This window comes from Lepidochelys kempii, chromosome 9, assembly GCF_965140285.1.
Source record: "Lepidochelys kempii isolate rLepKem1 chromosome 9, rLepKem1.hap1, whole genome shotgun sequence".
Taxonomy (NCBI): domain Eukaryota; kingdom Metazoa; phylum Chordata; order Testudines; family Cheloniidae; genus Lepidochelys; species Lepidochelys kempii.
In genome coordinates, this window is record NC_136388.1 from 25,657,947 (window position 1) to 25,684,977 (window position 27,031).

Here is a 27,031-nt window from a genome sequence, read left to right on the forward strand (position 1 = left end):
CAAATATCTGAATGAGTTGGTAGACCCCCTGGGAAGACCTTTGCGTACCTCCAGGGGTACGTATACCCATGGTTGAGAACCACTGCATTACAGTACCCTTTGTCTTATTCTGGTTTCTACTAGGGACCAGGCTGGAACCCAGATAATGTCAGTGTTAGGAGAGACACAAAGGCTCTGAGATGCATTTTGCACTTCCCAGCTATGCTTCCCCAATGCAGGGCATGGCTAAATACCCCCATGTAGCACTATCTAATTGCTGACTATTAAGGAGTGCTGGCTGCTGAGCTCATTCCCTTCTCTTGCAGACAACAGACTACAAAAAGCACAGATGCCAACTTATATTTGTATAGCTCTTATTTTGAAAAAAGAAAAGGAGGACTTGTGGCACCTTAGAGACTAACAAATTTATTTGAGCATAAGCTTTCGTGAGCTACAGCTCACTGAATGCATCCAATGAAGTGAGCTGTAGCTCACGAAAGCTTATGCTCAAATAAATTGGTTAGTCTCTAAGTTGCCACAAGTCCTTTTCTTTTTGCGAATACAGACTAACCCGGCTGCTACTCTGAAACCTGTCTTATTTTGAACAGTGTCTGTTGCTCCTTTTTATATGAATTTGCTCCAAGTACAGATCTGGACAGATTGCCATTGTCCTACCCAATTACTAGTTTCCAAGTCACTTGGGGTGACCTCATCTGTTCCTTTAGCTATCAGCCTCTAAATTTACTGCAGTCAGCCTTCCAAAGGCCAAATTACTGCAGTAATAAATGTTACTGCAGTTAATTTTTATTTTAGGGGATTTGAAGAGAGTCTATTTTAAAGTAAACAGAAAAAACATTGTCCATGAAAAGCAACAGTGAAGGCGTCCGTGGAAACATTCTAAAAATATAGTTCAGCTATAGTCTGCATTCCTTTAAAGTTATTAGGCGCACAAACCTTTTAGAGGTTTACTCAGTTTTATTTTGCCATTAGGGGAAGCAGACAGGGCACTGGCCTAGGAGATCAGGGTTCTATTCCTGGCTTTGCTGCTGGGTGACCTTGGGAGTGTCGCTTCGCCTTTGTGTGCCTCCGTTTTTCCATCTGTAAAATGGAGATAAGACTGACCTCCTTTATAAAGTATTCTGACAGCTAGGAATGAAAAGCACTACATAGCTTATATTATTAAGGAGTAGACTCTTTGGGTTTTGCTATGGACTTCAATAGGGCAAGGATTTCACCCTCTGTGTTTAAGTTTATAACTAGCTTTTTGTTACAAACCTATTTTTAACCCTCTGACAGGGTATAGTACCCATCTAGGTCCCAAGGGGGGCAAGTGTGACAGGGTCAGAAAGCCCTGGAGCTCCAGACCGGCAAAGCAAGGGTTAACCAGCAGAGCTAGGAAACAGCTGTATACAAGGAGGTACAAGTCAACAACAGCTGTTGAAAGTGAGGAAGCAATTTGTGATGACAGGCCAAGCTCTACTTCTCACAAGGTTACTGCTTCTAGGGACTTGTCTACACAGGGTTACTCAGAAAATTAATCCAAATAAATTAAGGGTGTGAATTTAAAATGGATTACTTAAATTGCATTAAGTGTCTGTGTGGGTGTTCTTATTCAGAATTAAAGTGGCATTAAATTCAATTAATCCTAATTTACTTCCACAGTTAAAAGATTTTGAGTTTGATGTAGCATACCTCAGATATTTTCTTGAAGGAGGAGAAGGAACACCAAAGACGTGTTCCTAACACGTGTGCTTCCAGTCTGGCTTTATTTTTTGTTTTGAGGAATAAAGGAGCTCTACAAGGCTGTTTTCTAACATTTTGCTATTCCCAATTACTTAATGCTGGTCATAGGTGAAAATCTCCCTACATTATTTTGACAGTGGCTGACTGCAGGCTAGCTACAACCTTTACTCTGTTCATGTGGCTTTGAAGAGGGAGAGGAAGTGGTCTAGGGGGAAACAAACCCCAGGGGCTATTTAGATATGAGACTAGGATGTCAAAGAACAGGGTAGATCACAAGGAAAGGCTCATATGTGGCCTTCTCGAGAGGAGACTGTTGGTTTGTAATGTGATAAAGTATTGATGAGAAACTATTCTAACTTAGCTGACGTCAGTGCAGTTACTGTAGATTTGCATTTGTGTAACTGAGATCTTAGTGTAATTCTATATGAACTAATGATGAAGCCACTTCTAGAGTGTCCCTGTTCAGTATCATCCGGGTCTCACTGGATGATTCTCCAGTCTGAAACAGGTATTCACACCCAGTGTTTATAGTTGTGTGAATAAATATTTATGGCAGCCAGGCCTTATCCCCTCCTATTGTGCGTAGGTGTGCAAAGGTCCTCAGAATGAGGATGATAAATACAGATCATAGATGCACAGTACATAATGAGGATAAAACAATTTCATTCTTAATGCTGAATAATTTTTGCCTTTAATATTTTTAATGTCTTCTTCTATTTTTAAATTGCAGTTTCTAGCCCTTGTGATTGTAGAGAAAAAACTTGAAAACATGAACCTAAGGGCTCCAAAACCAGAAGGAAAATTAAAAAGAATCCAGAATGTATTTTTCTTAATCTCCAATTCTTATGCAAACATTGTGATTGAGGGAAGGGCATAATTCATGATTTTTTTTGAATGCTTAGGGCTGGCAATATAGCTGCAGTCATTTTTGTCTCACTAATTCACTCTGTCGGAAATTACTTGAGCCATCGTTCAACCTCTGTTTTGTTGCAGAGCACTTTTTCTCTGCTTTTAGCACAAGGCTAACACAAGTATTATCTGGCGGAAGACACTCTTGGAGCAGATTTGACTTTATTCTCTGGATAGAGTGTTTTAATAATCAATAAGGACATTCAGAGAACGGAGCTGGATTTTTTCCTTTGCCACTATGTAGTTCCTGCTAACAAATCTTTCCTAAAATGCTGCTTAGTAGGAGTTAAGCATGTGCTTAAATGACTGCACAGGGTGCAAGGCAGTGGAGACTCATACCCGCTGAGTTCAGGTTCCACATGTGTGAATAGAATAAGGTCAGTTGTGTTCAGTATAAAATGTCAAATATGCATAGAAAAGTTTCCCTGGTGAAATTGAGGTATATTAATAAATCATCCTCAAACAACACTTTTTGCCTCATTTTCTAGGCTTCCTCTAGCGAAATAAATACTTCATCTCCTCCCAACCCACACTTCTAACCAAAAGTATTTTGCACATGAAGTATAATTCCCACAGGAAGCAGAATACATAATTGATTATAGTGAGATCCAGCTGAGGAGCACAACATTAATGGCCTCACCATGAGGTCCCAAGGTGCTCAGCAACACTTATTTAAATCAATGGAAGTTAAAGGCATATGGTACCTTTTTAGGTGGTGTCTGACACTTTGCAGGATGTTACGACTTCCCTTAACTATGTACTTGCAAGTTAAAATCACTTTATTACTCTTTCATGTGTGCATAACCAACATTTCTTGCAAACGTGGATCGAGTAGTAGTTTTTTGCCAGTTTGCAAAGGGAAATATAGCAGAAGATTCTAAAGCTTTTTTTTCCTCACGGAACACCTTTATTATGGGTCAGATCCATCAGTTTCTACTCAGGCAACATTTCTAGTGAGTTCGGGCTGCAGAGAGACTAGGCTCCATAAATAGAGCTTTGTTATAACAAGAATTGCAGTTTACGTGTCCGGATGCATCTAAGACTCTGGGGTTTATATTGCAGCCCTTTCTCTTGTGATTTCAGTCAAGTTACTCATGAGTCAGGCTGTAGAATTTGCCATTGTACTTTAGCTTCACTGGAAACAAGCTATACGCTGCACACACCAGCATTCTTTCTATCTTGGCTTCCTTTGGATATGAAATCTTATGGATAAGGCACGGCCCTGGACTCTTTCCTGCACTGTGATTGGCTCTGCACAGGAGCAAGAGGAAGCCATCAGAGAGCGAGCCATGTCTCCATGTTTCTTATGGTGAATCTGAACCAGTCCTAGACTATTGGTGGTAGAGAAGCTCTAACTTATACCAACAGCTTGGCCATGTGCCAGTTGGCTGTATTGGTAGACCACAGCTGCCCCCCTCGTTCACTGCCTTTGCCATGGCTCCTTGGCCAGGTGGGCATAGGAGCTGGCTATGTCTCTCACCAGCTGAGAGCTCTACAACATGGGGGAATTCTCAGCTGGTGAGCTAGGCTCAGATTCTGCCTGAGCAGCACAAAGTAGCCAGAAAAGGAGGGAGAATCTAACTCACTCTGTATGTGTGAGTGGGGGGAGGGTCATACCTGCCTCATAAAAGGAGGAGTATTTTCAATTCTCCACAGTCATAATAGGCTACAGTGTGTGACTTACATGAACAAAAAAGGATTTGCTGCAGGGATTGTGCAGAGATTGCTTTGCTCGGAATGACTTCCATTGAGGTATGAATGATGTATGTGAGGTATGAATACATCTGTTATTTATTCCACTGTAACTTTTCATTTCTTCGTGTTAAAAAATGAATGTACTGGTATATGTAGTCCTCCAGTGAAAACAACATCCTAGATTCTAACAGACAGGATTGCCTTCAGCTATTCCAGACAGGAATTCATACAGATGAAGAGCCCTGTGGTAAGACATGATGGAAGTACACACTGTTCACACAATAAAATAGAAAATAAAGGGCTTGATTCTGCATACACACTGAGTGCAAGGAACTCCTAGGGAAGTTAGTGTGACTTGTGCACATGGAATTGGGGCCCAAATCTTTATTTTTTACTAAATCGTATGTTTCTGGCGTGGCATCACAGATGCAGAAATAACATGTTTAAACATCTTTAAAAATATTAACAATTTTTTTATTTTTCTCAGATCGAAGCACTTACATTTTAGTCGAAAACAAACTTGACTGATCTAAGGTGCACTGTACATACTGCTCGTCAAATTGTTCTTTGTGAAGCAAGGGTCAGATCCTAGGCCCCATTCTACAGCTCTCGTGAGACACTATGCTGTATGTGTCTGATCCTCAAAGGCCTGAACATCCTTTGTTCCCATCAGTGACAGTGGGAGTTGAAGGTGATGAGAAGCTCTTGAAAGAGCTACTCGTTACCACACAGGGACTAGCTCTTCTGAAATGAATTCAAGTGTCCATTTGGCCTGAAGAGTTACAATAAAAAAAAGACTGGTAGTGGCAGCATTTGTTAAGAACACATGCAGATCGGGCTGCTGTGGCCTGCCTCCATGAAACTATAACAAGTCATCATAGAACCAACACAGTGTTAGACTTAAAGAATTTGGAAGCAATATTCTAAATCTTACTCTAGCAGACTATGCTACTTTAATATGCAAATCTAATATACTGCTAGACTGCCCGTATATCATGGATACTAAAAAGCATTTTCACTAGGAAGAGAGAGCTTTTTTTATTTCTAATAGCTGTTCACCCCATGCAAATGCATAATTCCCTGATGCATTCAAATGGATGATGCATTAAGTCAAGACATCTTCAAAATTCTCGCTCTCCGAAGGTGATCAAGAGAATCAGACTATCAGTAGGCTTCCTATTCCTCAGTTAAAGAACCTTTATAATTATGCTTTTAAAAGAGGAGCTGTAGTATATACTGTGTGGGAGCAGTCTGAATTTTAAATTTATTTTAGAAATCATACTCTTTTTGTTGTTGTTGTTTTTTAAGTGTACCATTGTAATATAAGGCGCAGGGAGGGAGCAATGTTGAAAGAGACGAAAGGATGGAGTCTTCCTCCAAAAACATTTTGGGCTTGTGAAGAGTGCCCTTGTAGATTATTCAAAAAGAGAACAGCTGATTGCTTTCAAATTTAATTGTATTAAGAATGAATCCTATCCCTGCTACATCTGCAGATACCATTGTTTCACTCAGATAACACTGCGGGTGGTAAATGAACCTGACTAGAATAAATGGGAGTCCATCACTGAATTACTCAGACAGCTTCCTGCTCTTAATGTTTTTAAATTCAAATTGCATTCAAAGATTTATAATCAAAACATAAAATCAGGTTTACGAAGATACAGAAGGCAAAATTCTGCCTCATGGAATGTACCAGAATCAGGCTTGTTTTGGACAGAAGTCATACTCCAAATGCTGTACTTAATATTGGATTAGTTAGAGGTGCTGAAGTAGAAATAGTAGACCCATAATGGACATCTTTAGAGAAATAAAAAGAACAGCCAGCTCTGATGTAGACAAACAATGACAAGACGCACTATTTATTGTTATATCCTTGTAGGCAAACAATACCTTATTTTATAAAGATAATCAAGCTTAATAGAATCCAAGGTCACACTTTGCTCTTATTCATATCAGTTTACATCCAAAGTAACTCCACAGAAGTCAATGGAGTTACTCCAGGTTTCATGGGTGTAGAAAAGACCTGTATCTGGTCTGCTCTCTTGCAGAACGAACAAAGTTCTTCCTCTTCCAAGTCCATTCTCCCTTATATTAAATATGATATGTCAGATACAGTTTCTACTTAGGCTGTTTCATTCATGCATGAGATTTGCAACACAAGCAAACCAACCTAGGTAAGAGATGTGAATCCACAATAGACCTTAACCTTTGGCTCACGTTGTTCAGTGCATTTTCAGTTACAAACTCTACATGAAGGAGTGTCAGATCTTGTTTGCATTACTGAGATCTAAATAGAGGACTAATGGCCTTGTGCTAACTCAGTAGGTTAATAGGGTACTAGATTCCGCAAGTGTTCAAAGAAGGTCAGCTGCTTAGAGGGTTTTCATCTCTGGCTAGCCAGGAGGCTGAAACCACTCCAGGGGACCCCATTTTCCTTCATAGCCCTGTCACTTCCAGGCAAGACTACAGTAATACATTCAAATTAGAGCTGACCAAGTTTCACTAGAGTAGAGCGCAGAAGCACTACTTTTTAATGTGGTCGGCCAGTATGAATATGGAATATCAATACTCAGATCTCTGTCCTAGCTCTCACTTCATCTCCTAGTGCAGTAACAGGTATTGCTTTTATATGTATATTATAGAGAGGGAGAGAGAGCCCAGAATGCTCTGGGATGCAGTTAGTAACCAGAGCTGGCTGAAATATTTTTTCTGTTTTGTTGAAAAAAAATTACAATTTGTCAAAACTGAAACTTCATGAGAAAGGATCAGTTCTGAAAAAATTGGGAAAAATGTTTTGAAACTGACAGCACATCCCACTTCAACATTTCAAAATAAATTCTGGATTTTGGTTCACAATGGCTTTTCATTTTGAAATGTGAGTGAATTATAGAGATAGTTTTAAAGTCAACATCAAAATTAAACATTTCAGAATTATCAGAATGAAATATTTTCAATTGATCCAAATCCAACTTATTTTAAAGTTTTTTTCACTTCACAACATTTTTTGAGATTTCAATATTTCATCCCAATTTGGGAAAGGGAAAAAAGTTTGAAATCTCAAAAATGTTCCTGGGATGGGAGAGCCATTCTCTCCCCAGCTCTATTAGTAAACACTATGGGACAATATAAGGCCTATTAACTTTATTTAGTACTAGGTTGATTTGGAGTTTTGTCATAATATTTTGCATTTTTAACATGTTTGTTTCAATAACATTTGCTCTGTTAAAGCATGCAGGGGATAGATTACTGGCCATTTAAGTGGCAGTTTGTGAGTTTATGCTTTAAATTCTGTGTCTGCTACAGCTGTAATGGCTATAACGATTAATAATATTTATTGGCCATTAATACACAGGTAAATTATGATGTAACTATTGAAATTATATAGTTCATTGAACACTGGAAAAACATAAATTTGGCATGAACATTTGGCTACTTAAGATGGATGTTGATCTCTTACTCAAAAATAAACTATGCAGAAAGAGCAGCGAGAACTATGGCAGTGGCAATTACTCATTCTGTTCAAGAAAGAATTCACTCTGAAGGCCTCAGATTTACTCTGTCTTTAAGACATCCAATTTTACAAATTAGTAATATCTTAAACGAGAATCTAACCTTACACTTAATAGGTGCTAGCATGTTCAGTCCTTATTGATCTTGTTTTTTCATACACTCCAGATGTCCTTCACAACCTAAGTGTGTTTTTTAGAAAGTACTCCAGACTCTGAACCAGATTAGCTGCCAGAAATGCAGACACTAATAGACCCTTGAACAGAGAACTTCAAATGGTGCGGACTAGGAGCTTGCACAGCACAAAGAAAGTAGCTAGAGCCAGGGCTGAGAATTGAGTCCTAGGTCTTATCAGTTATTTGGAAATTAATTTATGAACTACTTCACTCTCTGTCCTACTATCGTCCACTGCTGCAAGGCACACCGTTTCTGCCCTCCCTATGAATTCAGTTTTACACTGTGAATTGAATCTGGCTTTCACACACTTATAGACAGAACTAAAAGTTGGACCCAGACACAGAACATAAGCTGCCTCTGTTACTTAATTTAAACTGGATGAATTCTTGACAAATTCTTTCTCTGACAAATCTATAAAGAAGGCAAATATTATTTTTATTTCCTTCCAGCAGGGTAGGCCAATTTCTGGCAGGGCAAATCAACTTCTTTTCAGGCTAGTTGCTTTGTCCAAGCACCAGACTAGGCCTGAGTCTAATAAGATTCTCTTGCATAATAGGATCCCGTTTTTCTTTGCAAGTGCAGCCTTTTCATATCTGTGTTAAGGATTCATACAACTTGATTATCAGCATGGCAGCCCTGTAAAACTCCTGACTCATTCTACCAGGTTGCATCACAAGATCTTTTCCTTAACAACCAGCAAATAATTGCCTTCCTTGCCCTCTCAAGAGCAAATTTACCTTTCATGTCAATGGGCTAAGCTGCTTTGATACTAAAGATTTGCTCAGCTTGACTGTGAAAGAAGATGAAAATCAAGGCCAGTCAAAATGGAGGAACCCTCTTTCAGTTCCCAAGTAATCCCAATACACATCCCTGCTTCCATTTATTTTACCTGGTTCCTTTCTAGTAGTTAGCCATTAGACAGAATATGGCCCCTCTGCTAGCATTAGCTGAGAGAGTGTCCCTTTGACTCAAGCAGTGAAGGCTTGTGGTTTTTGGAACTGAGGAACTAGGGTTTTACTCTGACCTCTCCACAGTGTAGGATTTATCCAATATTCATGTCTGCCAGCTGTACGTGGCTTCATCACAACAGTAGCACAAATCAGAGGGAAATTCTGCTGACCTTGGAGCCTTTCCATCCAGTCCCTTTTTAAAGCCCTCCCTTGGGAAGGGTTAGAGGGCTAGTAGGTGCTGCCCCCACTCTGCCTGCCTTATAAACTTGTTCCACGTCTTAACAAATTTGCTGACATCGCTCTTTTTCTGTCCATTTCTTTCTGTCCATTTTCTCCCTCCAGTCCTGGTTGTCTGTTTGTTTGCAGGTTTTTCCCTTCTTGACATCTTTTTTCTTTCTGTTTATTGCCAGCCCCCTTTTGGCTGATTCTTCTCCTCTCCCTTCCTCCTCTGGTTACTTCATTCCCCTCCTCATCCCCCAGTTTACCAAAAAGCTAAGACTACTGCACTGGAGTGGCGGGAGGGGAAGGGGTCCAGAGAAGAGACACTGGGGCTGGTGGTTGATTCTTGAACCTTCAGCCTTGTGTACAGCAGCTGCTCCTGTAGCCAGCTATGTTGGACCCATAACATGAGCAGGGAGGAAAGCTGGGTGACTCTCAAAGAGCTACCTGAGGCCTTACCTGCAGAGGGGGCAGACCCTTAAGGTCTGTCTTCACTGCAACTGGAAGGTGTAATTTCCAGCACAAGTAGAAATACCCGCACTGGTTCTGACTGAGCTAACATGCTAAAAATAGAAGGGGTAGCCATTGTGGCGAGAGGGACTAGCCACCCCTAGTACAGTCCCATCCAGGACCCTAGATACATACTCAGGGTGACTAGTTCCTCTCACTGCTCCCGCTACCAGGGTTATAGGTCTGTTTTTAGGGTGCTAGCTCAATCAAAGCTGCTGCAGGTACATTTGCTTGGGCTGGAAATTATACCTTCCAGCTCCAATGTAGACATACCTAAGTGTCTGGGGGTGTGGATTTGCGCTCTGCAGCTTTCCAGAGTCACAGAGATCTTCTCCTCTGCCCTGCATCCCTCCTCTTAACTATTCTGGCACCTCCTCCCAGGGTGGCCCACTGCAAAATTCCCAAGTATTCATCTGCCTGAGACAGTCTGCCTTGGGCAAAGCTCCTCCTGCCTTGGAATAAGGCTAATTAGAGATGCTGACCACTGCCCCCCTGGGGACACTCCAGGCGCAAACTGTAGCAGATCTGCTGGAGAGCAGGAGGTAGAGAAGCCCTGCAGGCAGGGGCAACTCTCCAATCCCTGTGTTCCAGGTAGTTCAGTCATCTGTAGCTTTGCAAGGAGTACAGTTACTACTGTCAGAGTTGCCAGCATGCCCAATACCAGGGATTGAACTGGAGACCTCCAGAGTTAAAAGACTGAGTCTTCGCAGTTTGAGCTAAAGTCCCAGGCTCTGAAGCAAGGAGCTGTAATCGATGATCCTTCTCTGTGGATCAGGCACAGAGGGGGACACAAAATATACAGACGAACCCCAGGAGGCTGTGCTACTTCCGTCCATATAGAAGTGCTCAATTTCTTCTAGTGCTTTTCATGCAGATTCTTTCAATGACTCTCTTTGTAATGCCTGTACCTTTTCTAACATGTTTTTTGGGAGGAATGTAACCTTTGGAGAGACTTTTCTCTGTGTAAACTCAAATACAAATGCTAAGAATTCCTAGCTGCAGCTTTACACAGGGTACCTCAGGACTGCAATGGAGTTTATTTTCAAATGGTTTTAACATCATGACTGTTCCTCTGTTGCAGGGGGGATTGCAACCCTTTAAAATCCTGTCTTGCTCTGGGAGCAGAACAGTGGTCGTTACTGTACAACCACGTTGAAGCATGGTAGTTGCTAGCAGGGTTCTAACACAATTTATCTGTAACCAAGTTAGTTCTGTTATAAATCTGTGCTACAGATTGGCAAAATTTATCTAGCACCCTTCTGACCATTCCCTCTCCTTCCCCCTCGGCCCATACTGGCTTGGGAAACTGACAGAACCTCCCATTACCAACTGTGCTTTAAATATGTTCATAGCTAGCTCAGTCCTGATCCTCATGTGGACCAGGCTTTGATGAAATTTGAATCCTATAGAAATCTTATAATTAAGACCTTTGTGACCATGCATATAACTGAGTCATAGTCACTTTTATAATAATAATCTTGCCTTTTATATTAAAATGCATCATAAAGAGCCTTGCTCACTTTAAAGCACCTATTGTTTTCACCCTTTAAAAAAGTCATACTGTTGATTTAAATACCAGGCTTCTCATGTTCACAGTAGTGAAAGCAAGCTAATAAACTAGGCATAATTGGCTTGTTTATAATGGATTTTGACTTCAGAAATGAACATTAAATAATGGCAATTCTGTTTCTTTCCAGCGCTCAGGTGGGGCCTTAGCTATTCCTTTATGTGCATTTCAAGGGACTGTATCTCTCCATGCACCCACGGGAAAAACTCTCTCTTTATCTACCTACGAGGTAAGCACTGAAGGGCAAAAAATAACACCCACATCAAAGAAAATTGAAGTATATCGATCCAAGAGTGTTGGTCATGAGCCAAACCCTGAGGATTCTCCTACTACATTTGCAGACACAAATGTTAAAATTCATTTAGAAGTTCTTGAAATTTGCGACAATGAAGAGGCCATGGATACTGTATCAATCATCAGTAATATCAGCCAGTCCTCTACCCAGGTCAGATCCCCGTCCTTGCGTTATTCACGGAAAGAAAACAGGTTTGTTTCATGTGATTTAGGAGAAACTGCTTCCTACTCTCTCTTTATACCATCAAACAATCCTGACAGCGATATTAACATATCAATTCCAGATACCGTTGAAGCTCATAGGCGGAATAGTAAAAAGCAGCATATGGAGAGAGATGGTTATCAGGAAGAAATACAATTGTTAAATAAAGCATACAGAAAAAGGGAAGAAGATGGCAACAGCAATTAAAAGACACTTAGAGTAGTAAATCTGATTTGACTGACACTCCTCCTCTCATTCAATTGATCTATCAAACACAATGACTTTTCTCTTCTGTAACATGAAATTTTATTTTGTTTGGCTATACCAATGGTTCCCAACCTGCGACCAATGGGCTGCTTGCTCATGTGACATCCTCAGGGCCATACAGATACACTGTATGGATGAGGCCCAAATAACAGAGAGCTGCATACATGGCCCACAATGGTAAATAGGTTGAGAACCACTGGACTATACCAATAAGTAGGTTTTTTAAAATGTATGGGTGGGAAAACATCAAATAGTTAATTGCTTTTATAATATTGATTAGAGAATTGCAACACTGGTGGTGGTTGTGTTTTAGCTTTTGGTTTTTGTTACTATAATTTCTAAAACCTTTTCTGAATAGAAGCTTAGAAGCTGCTTTGGTTGCTTGTTGGCACTGGGCAATCTACCCATGGAAACCTGTGAAAACTGAATGATCAAACCATTTCCATCCAAGGAAAGATTCTTAACATTTTTTGTGCTTCTGTCACAATTCTGCTATGACTGATGTCTTGTGCCTGAAGTATTTATCAGAAAACAGTAGCTAAAGTCAAAAGCTGAATACAGGATTTGGTTAAATACAGGATTAAAAGAGGCCTAAGTGCTTTAAGTTTCCACTGTTATGTACACAATTCCAATGTACCACATAAGTAACTAACCATTATAATATCAACTTTTGAATCTGGGTAGCTGAAATGTAAGCATGCACATTCTGTAGATATGGTAACATGTATTTCAACAAGGTTCTAATTGCTCAACATTCCTGTGTACACGTGTATCAATGTTCAGTTTACTTATCCCATGGAATCTAAGGAACCCGCTTCCTGCCCCCACCTTCTCTTCCCATGTAAGAAAAAGAAGCTTTCCAATCTTACAGGGTGTCCATACTTGATCCAAACAAGGGTCATGTTGGCAGCATGCCAGGAGCCATCCCATCATGCTTAATTTGCATAAAATGCAGCTGCCTTCATCTTTAAAGGTTATCAAGGCCAGAGTCATCCCCATGCAAGCGCTAGCATAGAAAGTGTAGGTGACATGCACTCCACCTCTGCAGAGGCTGCCAGGGATGGTGCAACCCATGGCACAACCCTGAGAGTTGCCCTAACTTGCACCTTTGCTGCGATAGTCCCTACATGCCATTGCAGGGTCACAGTATGGCTGAGGTGAAGGTCTGTCCCAGCCACACATCCTCCTTCAAGAGGTCTGTTATCCCTCCCTCCACAGCCCCCAGTGCTACCGGAGGGAGGAGCCTGCTGCAGAGCTGGTAGAGCCAGAAGGGAGGGGTTACACTTGTTCTTTGACCCCTTTGTATCAGTCTAGCAAATGGACTGTAGCAAAATGATGCATCAAGCCCTTTTCTTCCATCTGTTTGTCAGGCATTTCAGTTAAATAGGGATGAACAAAATTAAGAGTTTTAAACAAAAATCACATTCCCTCTCAATCAGCTTTCATTTTCATGGTATATGTGATGCCCTAATCCCTTATAGAGCTAGAATGATCCCAAATTTTCCAGGAGAGAAGTCTAGAAAAGGCCTGAATTTCTAGGGGATGGGGGGGAAATAAGCAGAAACCCTTTCAGACCTTATTTAGAGACCACAAAGAAGCAAAACAAAACATGGGCTGACTTTATTTTTCTTTGCAGTTAACCCTCAATATTGAGGTGTGAACTCAAATGACCTGATTCCCCTCTCAGTTACACCAGTGTAAGTTAGAAATAATTCAATTGAAATCACTGGGTTTACACTGGTGTAAATCTGAGGAGAATGAGGCCCAAAGACTGGAGGTTGCTAAGATAGAGATGGATCACACTGTGCTATGAGTCGTGGTTTAATGTGCTGCCCTTCTACACTGAAATTGAGGGTGGTAACACTATAGCTGCTTCTTCATTTCAGATTTAACTAGAAACTATATTGTTAAGAAAAATCCATTCTAAGATCTATTCAACTATATTTTTTCTACAAATTGTGAATAGGCACCCTGCTATTTCTGAAATTACTGCTTTCTGCTGTCTTCTACAGAAAGCAGGTAGAAGGCAGTGTAGGAGCACAGTTTGATCTGATAAGCCCTTCTCAGTTGAATTCCAGTCTAAAGCACCAGATCAAAAGATTGTAAACATCTTGCTAGATGCAAGTCTTGGGGCCCAACAAGAAGACATGGCATTCTTTAAAACTGGAATGCTTGGCTCAAAAATGAGATGGCAACTTTTCTCACAGCCTTGTTCAGCGCAGGAAAAAAATCCAAACTAAGTTTAAGCAAGTGCTTTCCTCAGAGCAGCCATTTATTAATCTATGGGCCACATTACCCCAAGCCCAGGACAACAGGAAATGAAGGGTGAAATCCAGTAGCCAAGATTGAAAAGCAATACACAGATGAAGTTCTCTTAACGTGGCTCCACTTTCCTTTTGCTTTGACTTGTTGGTATGTTTTGCTCTTGCCCACTGGATGCCATCTGATTACTTGAACATGTGTCCAATGTGTTCCTGGATATATTTTAAAGTTTTATTTATTGGCTAAATTCAGCACCCATATCCTAGGTAGTGTCCCAATTGGGGCAACATACCCATAGGGAGAGTGGGCTAGAGGGGCAACATCTTCCCCCCAGGGCACCAAAAAGGGTTAATCCATCATTACCTTGGAGTCTTCTTTGTTGATTGGTTCTTTTTACCACCTCCTCCCCCTCCCCAAGAGAGATTAGTACTGTGTATAGGAAAAATATTAACTGATGGTGTGTTAACATCTGATTGTATTTAGGAGGGATTCAGATGCAATCTAGATGCAGCCCTCAACTTGACCTAACTGTAAAGTACTATCTTACTGGTCTATAATAAATACATTTTCTTCAGTGACGATTCTGTAAATAATTTGGTAATGTATTAAACATCTATTTTATGTTTTGTTTTAAAATGGTTGCTACAATTAAACATTTGAAACAGTGTGAACACCCATGTCTTAATTATTCAACAGACACGAGCCATTTGCAAAGTGCTCCAGAAAACTTGCTTCATTTTCTCCTGGTTCATATATTAGGACTTGTCTACACTACAAAGTTAGGCTGCTGTAAGCTGCCTTGCACAGACCTAGTTGTGCATGTGTCTACATTTAACTTGTCTCCCACCGATATAGGTTCCCTGTTACAGTGACACAGTAACATCACCTCCCTGTTGGGGACACTGGGGCATGGCCGCTAGGTAACTCGAGGGGATGGAAGACCACGAGTGTCGATAAAGCCCCCTCGCACTAGGCCCAGGTGTCCTTGGCCCCCCCTCCTGCCTGGAGGCACTCGCAGCAGCTCTGCGTACTAGGCCCAAGCATCCTTGGCCCCCCCCCGCCTGGAGGCACACACAGCAGTTATGCTGAGAATCTGCAACAATATGTTGCAGAGTCAGACTGCCTGAAACTAAGCAAGGCCAAACAGGGGAGATATGGAAGAACAATGCTGAATAAAGCAGCTTTATGTATAGTTTAACAAATGATACAGAGAATCAGGAAACTAGCTGGGAACTGGATTGGCTGGCTATATGGATACTTGGGGCAGCTTGCTATTGGATAAGTATGCTGGGAAAAAGGATGTATAAAAGCCTGTGTAACTTCCTGCTCTGTTGTGCAGGATTTGAGATTTTATTCTCCCTGTACCTTTTTGCAGCTGCAAATAAACTTTTCTGCTTCTCCACCCCGTTGTGATTATTGGGTGTTGCACACCGGGTAACGAACCACTCAAGCTGTTGTTCAGCCTCTCGGCACTGGGTGCCGGCAACATCCCTGAGCAGCACTGAGCCATGGTTGATGTAGTGAGGTTGACACAGCATAAGTGTAGACACTGTGTTACTTGTGGCAACCCAAACAGTCTCCAGCAGCTGCCCCACAAGGCCCAACATTGCCTGCCCTGGTCACAGTTGTGAACTCCATTGCTTAGAAGGTCACAGACACTGAAAGTCCCTCCCTCCCCTTTAAAGCCCAGTGAATTTTTGAAATGCCTTTTGTGATTCTCCATCCTGGCAAGCCCACACAGTAGGACTCCATTGTTCTGCAACTGTCCTGCTGACCACGCGCTCCAGATGCGCTCTGGCTTGGAGCAGACAGGAGCTATTGGATCTTCTGGGCCTGTGGAGAGAAGCGGCTGTGCAGGCGCAGCTACGGACCAGCTGTAGAAACGTGGACACCTACAAGCAGATTGCTCGGGGGATGCAGGAGAAGGGGCACGATGGGAACCAGCGGCAGCAGCGCCGCGTGAAAGCAAAGGGACTGTAGCAGGCATAGCAGAAGGCCAGGGAGGCGAACAGTTAATCCAGTGGCAAGCTTCAGACCTGCTGCTTTTCACGAAGAGTTGCATGCCCTACTTGGCGGAGGCCCCACCACCGCCCCACAGACCACCGTGGATACCTCGGAGAAGCACAAGTCACAGGCCCCTGGCATGAACAGCGAGGATGAAGTGGAGAAGTAAGAGGAGGAGGATGGGAGACATACGACTAAGAGGTCCCACTGTGCCATGAACCGGGACCTGCTGAGACTTTACTGCAGTCTGGTCAGTCCTGACAGTCAAGCATGGGTGAGCCTGATGCAGGGGAAGGAACCTAAGGTAATTGTGTAATTGTATTTCCCATTACAATGCTGTATGTACTGATGGTACCCCATCTCCCCAACTCAGCAGGACACAGCTGACTTTTCATTAATTTACTCATACTAGAAGAGGTAGCAATGCAGCCAGAGGTGGAGTTATCTTCCGTTCATGCCTCTGTAGAGTTAGGCAGGGGAGGTCATGTGGAGCATTTTGTTTATGTGCAGAGATGTCCCTGGAATCCTCCTGAGAGATCACAATGAGCCTTTCATTACTCTGCAATCCTCTCCCTAAGGCTTTTAGGGATGGCAACCTTATTTCTTCCTCTGTGGTAGGACACTTTCGCATGCCAGTTAGTGATAACTTCAGGTGACACCATTGCAATAAACAGGCTAGCAGCATATGGGCCCGGATGGCTTCGGGATGCGAGCAGCCGCTGTGCTCTCTGTGCTTTTGTTACCCTCAGGAGTGAGATATCAGCTAAAATCACCACCACCTGTGGAAAAAGATGCCAGTATTCAGTGCCATTTCATGCAGCTGAGCAATTCCCTTGTCATTACCCCAGCCGGAATACTCTCCACGGCTGGTTCTGTGAGTGGTGCTGTGCACAAGCACTCTGAAGCAGAAATGTCAATAGGCATGTCTTGTTTATACTTTAGGGGAGCAAGGGAAGAGAGATCTGAATCTTAACTTTTGCTTTCCAGTGTGACTATACTGACAGTGGTAATTCTGTGTTTTATCTGCAGCCACTCCCATTGCAGCCTTGAGTGGTACCCCTCCACACTGTGGAACACCTGAGCGGGGTGGGGCGGGGGGCAGGGCAGGGGGGAAGAGAAGAAAGAAGAGGACTGGGGGTGACGTGTTCAATGAGACTCTGCAAGCCAGTGCTGCATCAGACCGTGAGAAATGGGTCTGGAGGGTGAACACTGCATATACCCTGGAGAGGGAAAGAGTGGACAGGAGAGAGGCCCAGGAGTCCCAGCAGAAAAAGGAGAGGGAGATGCACCAGGACATAAGGGGGCTTCTCTGGCAGCAAATATAGATGCTGCAGACACTTGTGGATCTGCAGGTTCTACAATCATGGACTCGCCTCCCTTGGCAATCCATAGAGAACTCCAGCACAGCATCTCCTTACATCCCACCCAACATTCCACATGGCATCAGGGGCCACATCCCTTCCCCTGCCACTCCATCCCAGGGGACATTAAGGACAACCACAGCTTCACATGCACTGACCTGGGAAAGCCACAGTTACAGTATGAGTAGGTAAAATTTTCTTTCTCCTTGTAAATTTCTGTTCCATTAATTTATTACATTTTTAATGTATTTGCTTTTAAATTACACCACTTTTTCTTTGTACTGGTTTTATTATGAATAAAATTCTATTATTTGGAAAATAATTCATCTTTATTAGTTTACAACATATGCTGCAGAGTGCTAAGCAGTTGTGAAAACACCCACTTGTTATTCTACAATGTGACAACTCATAGAATCAGTGAAAAAACAGTGTAGTAATCATAAATGTACAGCAAGCACTACAAAATTAATGGATGCATTGACACTGTTATATTCATAGATGTACGTAAAGCACCACACAGTTCCTAACTGGCCCCAAAGCAAAAGGGCCAGGTAGAGCACAGACCACAACGATTCAGTACTGTCGCTCACTGTCAAAATGCTCTTTGAAAATCTCCCTGAGCTCCAAGTTGAGCTCTTCTAATAGCACTTGTGTCTGGCTGTTCAATCTCAGACAGCCATTCCAACTCCACCCTCGCAGCAACTTTTCCCCCTTTGCTTCGAATATATTATGCAGGACATAGCAGTCAGCTATAACCGTTCGGATGTTTTTTTCAGTGAGATCCAATCTTGTGAGTAAACCATGCCAGCGTCCCTTCTATCAAAAGCGCATTCAACTGTCATTCTGCACCTCTGAACCAGTAGCTGAATCTTTCCTTGGGGATGTCAAGGTGGTCGGTGTACGGCTTCATGAGCCAGGGGAGCAAGGAGTAGGCAGGTTCCCCCAGGATCACTATTGGCATTTCAACATCATCAGTGGTAACCTGCCAGTTGGGAAAGAAAGTCCCTGCTTTTAGTTTTCTGAACAGTCCTGTGTTCTTAAAGCTGTGAGAGTCATGCACCTTCCCTGACCAGCCAACACTGATGTCAGTGAAGCGTCCCCAGTGATTCACCAACACATGCAAAACCAGAGAAAAGGAGCTCATTCTGTTGATATACTCTGTTGCAAGGTTGTCTGATGCCAAAATAGAGATACATGTGCCGTCTATTGCTCCACCGCAGTTCGGGAACCCCATTCCTGCAAATCCATCCAGTGTGTCCTGCACATTGCCGAGAGTCACAGTGCTGCATATCAGAAGGCAATTAATGCCCCTGCACACTTGTATGACAGTGATTCCACAGGAGATTTTCCAACTCTAAAAATGATTTCTCGCTGACCAGTAGCAGTTTGGCATTGCAAGTTTCCACACAGTGATCACCACTCACTTGCCCACTGTCATGGCAGCTCTCATTCTGATGTCCCTGCGCTGGAGGGCTGGGATGCGCTCAGCACACAGATCCGGGAATGTGGCAGAAAAGTTCTGCAGCCTCTGCTCATCATCCCAAGCCTGCATTATGATTCTATCCCACCAGTCAGTGCTCGTTTCTTGGGCCCAGAAGTGGTGCTCCACTGTCTGCAGCTGCTCTGTGAATGCCACCAACAACCCTGACCTGTTTCCCCCTATGCCCCACAGAAATCTGTTCTCCAAGAAATGATCACATTACTCACTGAGTCAGTTCTTCTTATGGCTCTGCAAATACTAAAGGATCATGCGTCCTGTGTGTGCAATGCTTATTACAATAGTGCAGAGCTCTGCAGGCACCATGCTTCTGTCAGGGATGGTGGACAACGAGGAAGGCTGTGCAGGTTCGTGGGATTTTTAAAAAAGGTATGAAGGTTATGGGATATAGATGACATAATGGGATAGAGACAGTTGCATGCTGGGAAGTTGACTCCCTTGCTCCCAGTCATCCCAGTACGACTCATGTAGTGCCAAAACTTCCCAAAAGACAGCGTGCTGGACGATGCTGGGTTTCACACGGGGATATCTACCCATGGTGCACCACACTGTGCATTGACACAAGCACTTATAGGGAGTGTGCGCAGCACTGACGCCAGGAGCCAAATATACATGCACCCAAGGTATATATATATATTAACTGCAGTGGCTTTATGCCGATGTCACATGCATCAACCAAAGGTTGTAGCATAGACATGGCCTAGTAAACACTGTACATTGGGCTCACTTATCACTTCTAGAAACCTAGGTGGATTTAATTTTTTAAAACCCCCTTGTAATAACTAGTAAAACATATTCATATCCCTTTCCAGTTTGAATTTTTTTTCCGGCTGACCTTTCGTGCATCTTTCAACAACAGCTTGACATTTGTGGGCAGAGGGATGGTTGTCAAAGTGACCTTTAGAAGGTGACTTCAAAGAGAAGAGCTCCGTCTCTGAACAGAAACCCAATAAACTGAAACAGAAAAAAAAATTCCTTGAAAAATATCACGTGTGTCTAGCACCTGAGCACCTGTTTGTAACTTTAACTACTGAATAATGCAAAGCATATTGCACTGGAAGCTGAGGAAAAAATATGCAGGGCAATTTCTGATAAACAGTATATTCATTGGGCCAGGTTCTTCTCCAACAACACCAGCCTAAAACGGGAGTAACTCTAAGTTAACAGCAAAGGTGAAGTTGATGCATGTAAGTCCAGAACCAGGTCCTGTATGACCTAGCTCAGAGGAATATGTTTGGTTTTTTTTAAAGGTATCAATCATAATGATGTCAGGTATTTTTACAATTTCACATTATTTTAACATTTATTTCCTGTAAATTGGTAATTAAATGATAACTGCAAATATTTTATGTTTATAGGTTTTGTGTTAATGGGTGACTTCTAGAACTGGCGTACAATAGAACTTCCCGACATTTATCAATATAATGAAATCAAAGATGAGGGTACATGTTAATGTATTGTTTCACTGCCATAATGTATTTTATGGCATTAGACAACTCTTGCAGGCAGACTAAATTTTGCTTTCTCAGACTCAAACAAAAGCTTTTCATATGAATTACAACATCTATGTATAACTCTTGTTGATTTTGAGAAAATCTAATAAGGCCTTCAAATCCTTATAGGGATAATCCTTATACACATAATCTTTATTCACAGAAGTAGTCCCACTGACTACTTGCATTGCTACCTGCATTAGTAAGGATTACTCGCTGTAATTGTACAGTTAGGCCGTTTATTGTCATACCTCCTCATTTTCAATCGCATCTGAGCTAGCATCTTCATTGTACTATAGTAGAACCTCAGAGTTACAAACACCAGAGTTCCAGATTGACCAGTGAACCATACACCTCATTTGGAACTGGAAGTACATCATCAGGCAGCAGCAGAGATTAAAAAAAGCAAACATAGTACAGTCCTGTGTTAAACATAAAGTACTAAAAAAAAAAAAGGGAAATTAAAAAAAAAAAGATTTGACAAGGCAAGGAAACTGTTTCTGTGCTTGCCTCACTGAAATTAAGATGGTTAAAAGCAGCATTTTTCTTCTGCATAGTAAAGTTTCAAAGCTGTATTAAGTCAATGTTCAGTTGTAAACTTTTGAAAGAACCACCATAACATTTTGTTCGGAGTTATGAATATTTCAAAGTTATGAACAACCTCCATTCCTAAGGTGTTCGTAACTCTGAGGTTCTACTATATAGACTTGTATGTAAAATTATGTCTTTTCACATTATAATGGTTAAGTATTTTTTCATTACAAATGCCACTTTATTCCATTACAAATGGCACAAACGCCACGAGGCAAAAGAGGCTCTACCTCTCACTTTAAACTACTGAAAGGAATGTATTATCTTTCATCTTTTTAGAATATGCTACTATGCCAGAATCCATCCTGTAGGGATTCATTCTTTTACATCAAGATAATGTACTATTGAGTTGGACACAAAATTAATATGAACAGCACCCAAAAAAAGGGGCTGGGAAAAGCATGGCAATTTTTCAACTCACTAAGATTATACTAAGAAATGTCTAATTTTATTCAGATTATAAATGCCACTTATGTGTACATGTTATTATAATTTTAACCACACTAAAAGTCTTTGCATTTTTATTTCATTACTTTTTTTAAAAATGTGCATTATCCTACTTTTAAAAAAACCTGATTGAAATGTAGCAATTTTCTGTATGAAGCCTTCAATCTTGCATAATTTCCAGTGTGGGTTTAAATCCCATTGATTTCAAGCATGTGCTTAGATGCTTTGCTGAAGTGGGGCCTATATTCATCTAAAACATCAGCTAATAATGAAAAATATCTGCCATTCATGTAACAGAAGAATTCAGTGGAAAATCTAGGCTAGTGAATCTGTGGCAGACCAAAGAATATAAACTAGGATTCCCAAATCCACTCCCCTAACCGCTAGACTTCAGTCTTCCTGGGTGGTTCATACTTTGGTAACTTTAGGGTATGTCTACAATGCAAATGAAGATGGGATTGTAGCACTAGTAGGCATGCTACTAGTTTTAATCTAGCTAGCACAAGTAATAGTAGTGGTGTAGATGTGGCAGCACAAACTTCAGAGTGAACTAGCCACACCAGAGAAGCCCACTAGGAAGCCTGGGTAAATACTGGGGTTGCTAGCTCATGCTGAAGTCGGTGCTGCCACGTGCACGCTGCCATTGTTACCTGCCTTAGCTAAATTAAAGTTAGTGCAGGTATGCCTACCCATGCTATGATCACACCTTTGCTGGCAGTGTAAACATACCCTTGGATACATACAAATTATCACTGAAACGTGTTTGATTAATTGAAATTACAAAAACTACAAAGGGCCTCAAATGGTAGAGAATTTTCTGGTCTTAAGTACTGTCTCTGGAGGTGGAATAAATTAGCGCAAAATAAGAGCTAAGTGGTCTAGGAGCGTAAAGGTAAACTGAGTAGCAGTACCATGCTGATGGAGTGGTATTACAAGTGATCTTATTATAACCAGGACTGGGATATTGCCACTGCAATGCTTAGAAATGCCCATGTTCTCTCAGTGCATGTTGAAAAGACATGAAACTATTAGACAGATTTTTCTGCTAACAGTACTGATTTATTCCAAATGACCCAGGGGATAATCATGTGGAAATATTGGGCCAAATGGAGCAACTCCAGTGAAGTTATATGACCATTCTTCCTGCAAGGTGGTGATGAAATCTGAAAAATCGGATTTTTTAAAATTATTAGCTTTGACTCTTCCCTTGCATCTGCTTACATGGAGAGGTTAAGTATCACATTTGCCTGGCTTGTAAATATAAATCTATGTGGTATTTATTTATATAAATGAATTCAGCTATTAATCAATATTTTCTGTTGTGACATGGTCGGGCCAGACGACTATAGGAGAGTAATAAAAGGCAGATATATTAGCCCTAGGCTAAGTAGGTCCCCTTTCCCTGGGTAAGGTAACAGGGAAGGTTCCAGAACAATCAGGAACCTTCTGGAGACCATTAAGACAGGCTGATTAGAATACCGGAAGCCAATCAAGAAGCTGCTAGAATCAATTAAGGCAGGCTAATCAGGGCACCTGGGTTTTAAAAAGGAGCTCACTTCAGTTTGTGGTGTGCGTGTGAGGAGCTGGGAGCAAGAGGCACTAGAAGCTGAGAGTGAGAACGCAGACTGTTGTAGGACTGAGGTGTACAAACATTATCAGACACCAAGAGGAAGCTCCTATGCTGAGGATAAAGAAGGTGTTGGGAGGAGGCCATGAGGAAATAGCCCAGGGAGTTGTAGCTGTCACACAGCTGTTCCAGGAGGCACTCTAGACAGCTGCATTCCAGAGGGCCCTGGGCTGGAACCCGGAGTAGAGGGCGGGCCCGGGTTCCCCCCAAATCCTCCCAACTCCTGGTCAGACACAGGAGGAGTCGACCTGGACTGTGGGTTCAGAAAAACGGCCAAGCTGAGGGCTGCCGTGAAGCTCCAAGGCGAGCAAATCCGCCAATAAGCGCAAGACCCGCCAAGGTAGAGCAGGAACTTTGTCACACTGTGTTTTGAGAATAATGAAGTTTGGTTCTATTTTCTGGGCATTCTGATTTGTCATCGAGATATCTATTTCAGAAACAGATGGGGAGATAAGGTAAGTCCTTGTAACCTGGTGGAGTACCCATTCAGCTCCATACAGTCAACATATTCATTGTAAAGAGTCAAAAAGTCCTCCTCTCCTGGATTTAGTTGTATTAATAAAAGTAATTCAAACAAACATGACATAAACCCCAGCCTAGACCTCCTGTCCTGGCTTGGCTACACCTAGGTTTCCTCCCTCTAGACCCTGTTTGTCCCAGCCCTTCACCTCTTTCCAAGAGAGTTAGGTTGTCCTCTCCTGGAGCATGTCTATGCTACAGTGGCACTGCTATGAATCTGTAGCCGTTGTGCCATAGTGTAGACACTTCCCATGTTGACAGAAAGGGCTTTCCCATCAGTGTACCTAACCCTTCTCTCCGAGAGGTGGTGGCTAGGTCAACGGAAGAATTCTTCTGTCGCCCAAGCCATATCTATATCAGAGTCAAACTACAGCACTCAGGGTGCAAAATTTTTCCCAGTCCTGAGCTATGTAGCTAGGTTAATCCAATTTTTAAGTGTAGACCAGGCCTTAGAATCATTGTGAAGTCTAATGAGTCTTTGAGCCAGCAGTAATTAATTGCGCCTTGGAGGCTGCCAACAATTGTTTAAAAACCTGGAAGGAATAGAAGAATCCCCTTATTCAAGTCTTATTTATAGGGTTATGATTAAAAAAATTTGGTATCAGTACCTGAGGACATCACTGCCTGACATCATAACAGGCCAGATGAATACTTGCATGTGAAAAACAATCTAGTTTTGTTTGCCTCCCATAAACAGAATTACTTTTTTCTTAAAATCAAAGGTGATTTCTCTGTTCCTTTTCCTTCAAAAACTGGAACTTGTGACTTCTGATTTAAGCAGATCCTGAGGAACTTTCTTTGAATGATGTGAAAGAAATATAAAAACAAAAACAAATAGGTTTCCAAAGGCTTAAACATGCACATAGATGTTTATGCAAGATGTGGCTATAAGTCAAGCAGCATTCAAGAAACGTATTGTTGCCCCTTTTCAATTGAGCAACTAGTCAAGGTTTGGGGCCCTGAGGATGTTCCTCTTAGAAGTAGAAATTGGTGATAGTCATGTATTTCCCTGGTGCAGTTTTCTTTATTTACAAAGAATGTACCAAGTCCTCTGTCTCTGAATGCAGCAGGACCCAAGAACAAAAGGAGCAATTTCTTCGCTTACAGTCGAAAGTCTCTTCAGCCAACAGGTCCAAATAGGGTTGCCAACTTTCAAATTTCTTAAAACCAGACACTACAGCCCCCAACCCCTGGGTCGCTCACTCCCCCCTGTGCCCCGTTGCTTGGCTGCTCCCACTCCCCCAGTTGCTTGATTGTTCCCCCCGCCCCCGGGACTCACCTGCTGCCTGCAGAGCTGGGCTGGGAGCTGACATGGAGCCTGCCTGCCCATGAGAAGCAGGTAGGAGGTGGATTCGGACTGAGAAGGGGCTGGCATGGGTTGATGACCACTCACCCCCGGGCAGGGGGCAGGCTGGCAATGGCATTTCCAGGCAGTGACCCCCGTTTCAGCACCCCTGCAGGCAGTAACCGGACTTTTGGTATCCAGTCAGTTCTGAGCAGACATCCTTCAGGTCCCCTTTTGACCAGACTTTCCAGTCAAAAACCGGGCACCTGGGAACCCTAGGCCCAAAAGCTTTTCCCAGGGTCACACTGTGCTTACAAGCTCCAGCTTGGCTTTTTCTTGTCTCTTTTCTTCTGCCTCTCTCTGTTCTTGTCTGTGACTTCAGTATCTGCTTGTTTTCTCACACTCCAACACACAGTTACCCAACTTAATACTCAGCCCAAAAGCTCCTGGGCAGGTAGACATACACCTTTTTGTTTTAAGGGAGACTCATATTTATGGTTATGTTAACTGAAGGGTGAGTTCACACGTATCAACCTCAATGGGATTTTAACCCAACCCATAACCCAACCTCAGCTCTTACTAGTATACTGAACTGAACATTGCTACAGGGACAAACAATTTAAGCACCGAATGGTGGTAAGTGCTACAAATGTCCATCGAATTATGATAAATCATTTCCTTTTAGTCCCCCACTGGTTTCAGACTATTGTAGGGCACTTCTCCTGTAGGCTATGTCGATTGATTTAAATCACTGGCTTCTAAATTAGAGATGCACTAATTGTTTTGGCTTATATTCATCAAAAGGCTTAAATCCAGTCCAAAAAATCACTTTCACGTCCATCAGCTCATTAGTTTTAAGAGGATGAGGGTTGGGAAGCAAGACCAACATTACAAGGGCATGAAAATTCTTACTTGATACTGTAGCTACCTGAGGGACTCTCCACTGCCTGAGATCTCAGATTAGCTAAATAGCTGTTGAAAGGTCATAGCTGCACTGTATTAGAAGAAGCAAGAGAACTTCCTCTTTGTCATAGGGTTGGAACTGCAAACTGTCGCACTGCACAAACAAGCTGGAGAAGATGGGGTATACAGATCCCTTTCTCTCTGTCTCATCCCTTCTTTCTCTTCCTCTCAGGAGAATGCAGCTGTGGAATTCTCTTTCACTAAACACATAACCATGTTGGTGGCGTGTTTCACAAATGAGCCCTAAACTTTTTAAAATTCCTTTTAAGAATTCTCAGTGTTTATTTTGTGTGATTTTATTTGGCTATTTTCTGCATGTCTATTCAGTGTGCCTTTTTAAAAAAAATTGGCAATCTATTCCCTCCAGAATTTGTGGCCAGTTGGGGATTCTTTCAAGAATTCAGGTTTCAGAGTAACAGCCGTGTTAGTCTGTATTCGCAAAAAGAAAAGGAGTTCTTGTGGCACCTTAGAGACTAACCAATTTATTTGGTTAATAAATTGGTTAGTCTCTAAGGTGCCACAAGTACTCCTTTTCTTTTTTCAAGAATTCAGTGTATTCATCATAAATTTGCTGTGAGGTGATGAGTGCCTCCTGAATAATGCTGAGCCCCCCCAGCTCCCATTGATTTCAGTGGGAATAGAGGACATTCAACACTCACAGGCTTAATAGATTGAATTTGTACTGAACCACACAAAAGCCTCACACATGAGCACTTAACAACTATTACATATTCACGCTATAGAACATATTTGCATTTGGCAAATTCATTTGTCCATCTCAGAATGGGAGATAGGGACACCGTATCATCCCCCTGATAATGATGAACTTGCTCCCTTGTAAAATTTTACCAAATTACCAGCTATCTCAATATCTCCAAAGAATGATTTGATACTACACGGATTTTTGTGCATCTAGGTGAAAAAAGAAAATGGCCAATAGGTAAGTGGGAAATTACTTAGTA

At 42.0% G+C, this 27,031-nt stretch overlaps 1 protein-coding gene across 1 annotated transcript in view; it reads left to right on the forward strand.

Moving 5' to 3' along the window:
* GPR149 (G protein-coupled receptor 149) overlaps nucleotides 1-12,004 on the forward strand; it is a 33,368-nt gene extending 21,364 nt beyond the window's left edge. Inside the window, exon 4 of the mRNA XM_073358765.1 lies at nucleotides 11,387-12,004. Coding sequence (XP_073214866.1) covers nucleotides 11,387-11,959 — 573 coding nt within the window. The 3' untranslated portion in view covers nucleotides 11,960-12,004. The remainder of the gene's footprint in view (nucleotides 1-11,386) is intronic.
* Nucleotides 12,005-27,031: the final 15,027 nt, after the last annotated feature.